The 5,569-nt window shown below is 45.3% G+C and overlaps 1 protein-coding gene across 2 annotated transcripts in view; it reads left to right on the plus strand.

Annotated features, from left to right (window-relative positions):
- The first annotated feature begins 3,336 nt into the window (after positions 1 to 3,336).
- The window catches only part of PRKAA1 (protein kinase AMP-activated catalytic subunit alpha 1), a 44,846-nt gene continuing 42,613 nt past the window's right edge, over positions 3,337 to 5,569 (plus strand). The window contains exon 1 of one of the 2 annotated variants that reach the window (XM_007469653.1): positions 3,337 to 3,631. In XM_007469653.1, the coding sequence (XP_007469715.1) occupies positions 3,505 to 3,631 (127 nt within the window). In that variant the 5' untranslated portion in view covers positions 3,337 to 3,504. The remainder of the gene's footprint in view (positions 3,632 to 5,569) is intronic. The other variant, XM_007469654.1, reaches the window with a different exon arrangement.

Below are 5,569 nucleotides of genomic sequence, written 5' to 3' on the forward strand. Positions count from 1 at the left end.
CTGCCTCATCATTTCTCCACTAGGCGATTGCAAGTCTCTTGTCACACACATTGGTCTTGCTCTTCTCCAAACTATCCTCCACACTAAAGTCAGAGTTAAAAATTTTTTTTTTCTAACAGTTAATTTTTTCAACTCTGTAATATATGCATAAAGTTTAAAACCAAAACGTTACAAAAGAGTACATAGGGAAAAGTCTGCACTTGGCACCTGACTCTCAGTTACCCAGTTTGCCTTCCCAAATGCACCCATAGCTATCAATTCCCTTGGTAAAGATTGTGTTTCTAAAAGGCATCTACTTCACATCTTCCCATGGCTCACCACTGTCTATAAGAAAATGGTGAAATTGAGAAGCCCATATGAGGCCTCTCAGGGTTTTGTCCTGTTTCTCTCTCATTTCTTCTAGTCAGTCCCTCTATCCATCCAGATTTTGTCTGCTGTAAGCATTTTGCTCTTCCCTAAAAAGTCTAAGGCTTCCTTCCCTCTGTGATTCTGTATATGCTGTTTCTCTCGCCTGGGATGCCTTCCTCAAGTTCCTTCATCCCCCATGCCACCCTTTTCTTTGAGTACAAAGTACTCTTAATACTCCTCTCAATATGTTCAATTTTAAAAGACTTTGTGGACCTCTGCAGGTAAAGGTTATGCCCTTGTCTCATGAAGCCCTTTTAGGACCATATGTATATATTTTTTTATTATAGCACCTATCACATTGCTTGGCCATGTCAAAGGCAGTACTATGTTCCTTTGTCTTTTGAGTCCTCAGAGTTTAGCAGTCTGCCTAATACCTAGTTGTTGTTGAGTAAATATTGAATATTAGTTACAATGTAACTACTACTAAGGATATATTAGGCTGCATTAATAGCAACACAGTCCTTAACATTTTTAGTTCTGGCCACCACATATACAGATAGATGTTGCGGAAGTATAGCATCTCCCTGACAATGTACGGTTTACTAACACTGTGATGGCCTTAACAAGAAAAGACTAACAGGGTGCACAGCTCCCTCAGAATCTCTGAAGGGCTAAAGAGGAAGCAGCTGACAACAAACTAGTGAGTTTCCCCATGAGACCAGAGGTTCTCCACAACAGTGTTCGGTCATCTTGGTTTGTCTTCATCAGTGCTGAAAGGTATTGTAGCTTATTTGTGCTAATAAAAGTTAAAGTACTGAAATTTGAAAACAATTTACTTTTCCCCCCTCCTAAACTAGACTGGATTCGAGGTTACTTCTACAAAGTCACTCCTGCCCACTTCTATTCCAATATACTTTGTTGAGATAGGGGTACAACTGATGGGTCCGGAAACTGGGCATAAGTCACAGTTTACCTTATCTTTACTTCCCTCCCCCGGAAGAATGCTAAACATGTGAATATTATCTATTGTGTGGTTGGGGGGATACAGAGAACTGCCCTACTAGATTATGAGCTTCTCTAGGGTAGGGACCATGACTTTTCATTTTGTGTCTACCCATAGTGTCTGGGTGGAAGAAAATGTGACAAAAACTTTTAAAAAGGACTGAAGGAAAGAGAAAAAGCAAAGGAATAAAGGAGGTTTATCATTTACTTTCTTAGAAACTGTTAACTGAATTCCATTTTTAACTCAGCATAAGAAACAAACAAACAAAAACAGCAATAAAAGCTGCTTAGGGACTTCCCTGGTGACGCAGTGGTTAAGAAAAGAATCCGCCTGCCAATGCAGGGCATACGGGTTCGAGCTCTGATCCAGGAAGATCCCACATGCTGCAAAGCAACTAAGCCCGTCCGCCACAGCTACTGCGCCTGCGCTCTAGAGCCCGCGAGCCACAACTATTGAGCCCTCCGGCCATGACTGCTGAAGCCCGTGCGCCCAGAGCCCGTGCTCCATAGCAGGAGAAGCCACCGCAATGAGAAGCACTTGCGCCGCGGCGGGGAGTGGCCCCCCACTCGCCGCAGCTGGAGAGAGCCTGCGCGCAGCAAGGAAGACCCAACACAGCCCCAAAATAAATAAATGTAAAAAAAAAAAGCTGCAGAAACTCACATTACAAACAGTAAAGGTGAAGAAACAACAGAGCAAAAATTACAACAGTAACCACTGCCTACCCCCCAAATATCTCAGTAATCAAAGATTTCTTAACTTTTTGGCTCTTCAAAATATGTGCAGTCCATAATACAGTAGGAACTGATTATCTATACAAGGCTAGTTGTAATGTCCTCTGATTATCTGATGTAATTCTAAGCTCAAAGGCTTTTGCCTCTCCTGCAGTACCTTGCTTGGAACAAAGCTGTGCTTAATGCATATTACTTTTATTTCATAAATATAAAGTATATAAAAACCAGAAGAGTTGAGTAACTTTCACTTGGAAGGAAAAAGGTAACATTTTTAGTCTTTTTCTTTTTTATATTATTTTCATGAAGAGTCTAACTTTTTGCCCATTGACACCTGTCCAAATGCTATGACACTGCAAAACTGAGATCACAAACTTTTTTTGGACACTTGATTTTGCCCATGTTAAAGGAATATAATTGATAACACACTCACTTAAAATTCTATTACAAATAAGCATACTTTCTCTACTCCCCCTGTGATATGCCATGATCCCACCTGTATAGACTAACTTTTACTGAAAGTACAATAAATATTTGTCGATTGATTTGGTTGATGCAACTGTAAGCCTTGTTTTCAGTTCAAAGTCTACATTTTACTGGTAATCTAAAAATATTAATTCCTATACATCCAAATGTCTAGGTAGCATCCTGCTTCCCGAACACACACACATTCACCCTTAACCCCAACCTGCTCCTTCCTCAGAGCTTGTTGTGGGGAGAGCATTGCAGGAGGGCATCCAGCAGGAGGAAAGACCAACATCTCTCGCTTCTTGAGCTGTCGAGGTGCCCAATAGCAACTTAGTGGCTCAAAGTAAAAAAGAGCAGCGCGGATGGCAGGTGGGGTGGAGGAAAAGGAAACTTCATCAAAGATGCAAGTGACAACTCCCAGGGGCTTATAGATTCCATCCGAACAGGAAAAATGAAAAGGTTAGAAAACAGTGGCAGGGTAGTGTCAACAGCCATGTTTCAATTCACGCTGCACTGATAACAAGCCACATATCTGCCTTACCCAAGCAACTTCCCCAGTGCCCATCTCCCCACCTTGGAATAGGAAGGGGAGCGGGTCCCCACGACTCCGGAGTAATAATTAGGGGAGACCACTGCCTGTAGAGACTCCGCCAGAGGAAAGGAGCCGAGGGGCTGCGGCCCTTCTCTGCAATCCAGGAAGCCCCCTCCCGCGCGCAGGTGGGCGGGCGCCCGATGCCGCAAGGATGCAGGGCATGGAGCGAGGTCCCGGGGCCCCTCCCAGAGACCCCCGCCAGCCCCGCCAGGGGGAGCGTCTGCGCCCGACGGCCGGCTGCGGGGACACGGCGGACGGCACAGGGCGGTGGCTCGGCTACGCGGCTCCCCTCCCGCGTCCCCACCCTCTCCCCGCCCGCCCCCGGCGCGGCCCTGCCCGCCCCCTCCGCCCCCTCCCGCGGCGCCATGCGCAGACTCAGTTCCTGGAGAAAGATGGCGACAGCCGAGAAGCAGAAACACGACGGGCGGGTGAAGATCGGCCACTACATCCTGGGAGACACTCTGGGGGTCGGGACGTTCGGCAAAGTGAAGGGTGAGGACCTCCGGGGCAAGGCTCGGCCCCAGCCCGGGATCCGAGTGACTTCCGCCTTTCGCACCTCTTCATCCTCTCCCGCCCCTTGCGTTCCTCGTTCCCTGGGCTCGGCAGTCCCTGTCCAGGCTCCGGCCAGAGTAGAGCCGGAGGCCACGGCGGGACTGCGGAGCGGCGCCCCCTGGGAGGGCGGGGGTGGGGTGGGGACTGGTCGCCATGGCGACGGTGCGACGGCCTGAGGGGCTCGTCCGTGCGAGGGGCGGGGATGCAGAGGTGCGAACTTTCCCAGGCCTGACGGTCGGGGGCTGCACTACTCGCTCCCTTAGCTGGGTGGGGGCGCCGGGGTCTTGGCCGGGAACCCTGGAGAGGCGGCCCGCCGTTCGTCCCAGCTGTGATCCCTCGGCTCAGGGCCAGCCCATCGGTTCCCTGGCGGTCCTCGGCATTGTCCATATTTCCGTCCTCTTCAGAAGGCTGTTGACTTACCTGCCCTGGCTGGTTCTCAAGTGTGAAATGTGTTCCCCCGAAGTAAGGTTGCTTTGGGGAATAGTTTACAGAGTTAAAAAAAAAAAAAAAAGGCCATTTTGTCGGAAAGGATCACTAATTTTTTTCGGAACAGTTAATGAATATAAACTGGTCCTACATGTATTTGCGATCCTTGGTTTATGGTCTGAATGCAGACGCCGTGCCTTCAGTGTTTCTGAATTACCAAACCTGGTAGGCAGTGCAGATTTTGCTTCCAGATAGTGTTTATTAATTCACTGATGCAGTTAGTTTCCGTTTATGTTCACAGGATATTTATATTTTAATTAATAGTTTTATGTACATTACTTGAAAAAAAATTTTTTTTAAAGAAAAGTGGAATCGCTTACCCTTGTGTTTCAATACAGTATTCCGGAAATAACAAACTTGCTCTCCAGTCCACCAATGTTGGCACAAAAAGTTTAACTGCAAATTTTGTGAGGCATAAATATTTTTTCCTTCAAAATATTTGACTTTATTATTAGGGATGTAGAGGAAGGAAGTATGGAACTGATAAAAATAATTCATGCATTGGCTTTGGATAGATAGCCTGTGACTTGAATATACTAAGCTCTTGGTAAATATTTGACTTGAAAGAGAAAAAAGTTTGTGAAAGTCTGTACAGTGAATTAACTAACTGAGCCTTGCTCTATCGGAGCTAAATAAACATTTTCTGATTTTATCTAGGGATGGAAGAGGAGAGCCCTTCCTTCTCTTGCTCTTTCTGAGTCATAGAACTGGAAAATTGCTGTATAGCCCACAGGGAAGCAACTGCCTAACCTTCTTAAGAAAATCAGCAAGGCCAACAATGTAAGAAAGTAAGAAGCAAATGCCAGAATAGGGTAATAACAGCCATTAGGGTGGGTCTGTATTAGGCCAGTAAGATGTTTCTGTGCTTCTGAAGTTACTTATTTTTGGTGATGTTGTCTCTTTACTTGTTAGCAATTACAAACTTTCAGTTTATAAGTATTTGTAAGAAATACTCATTAATGCCACCCAAATAGTAATAATAGTTTTGATGCCTTCACCCCTCCCAGAGTTCTGTTTGGATTAGGATACTCATTGTTTTCCTAATATAGACCTGAGCAGAGTCAGGTCTCACTTTCTTATTGGCTAGGTGGCTTTTGGCATGGCAGATAGGAAAGCAAGAGGATATTTCTCATTTCCTGGGTTTGATCTGTGATGTGGCTGTGCCTTGAATCCCTCCAGTGACTGCTATTCCTTAACCTTCGCTCCTCCATATGTGCTTCTCTTGAAATACCACACACTGTCAAAGTCAACAATCTCTCCAAATATAAAAAGGCCAGTATTAGTCAAAGGATCATAAGTTTTATAGATATGGTTCATTTGTTAATAAATACATTAATTGATGGTGGTCAAAATCTTCAACCAGTGCATTTTTTTTTTTTTTTTTTTTTTTTG

Source organism: Lipotes vexillifer, unplaced genomic scaffold, assembly GCF_000442215.2.
Source record: "Lipotes vexillifer unplaced genomic scaffold, Lipotes_vexillifer_v1.1 scaffold434, whole genome shotgun sequence".
NCBI lineage: Eukaryota > Metazoa > Chordata > Mammalia > Artiodactyla > Lipotidae > Lipotes > Lipotes vexillifer.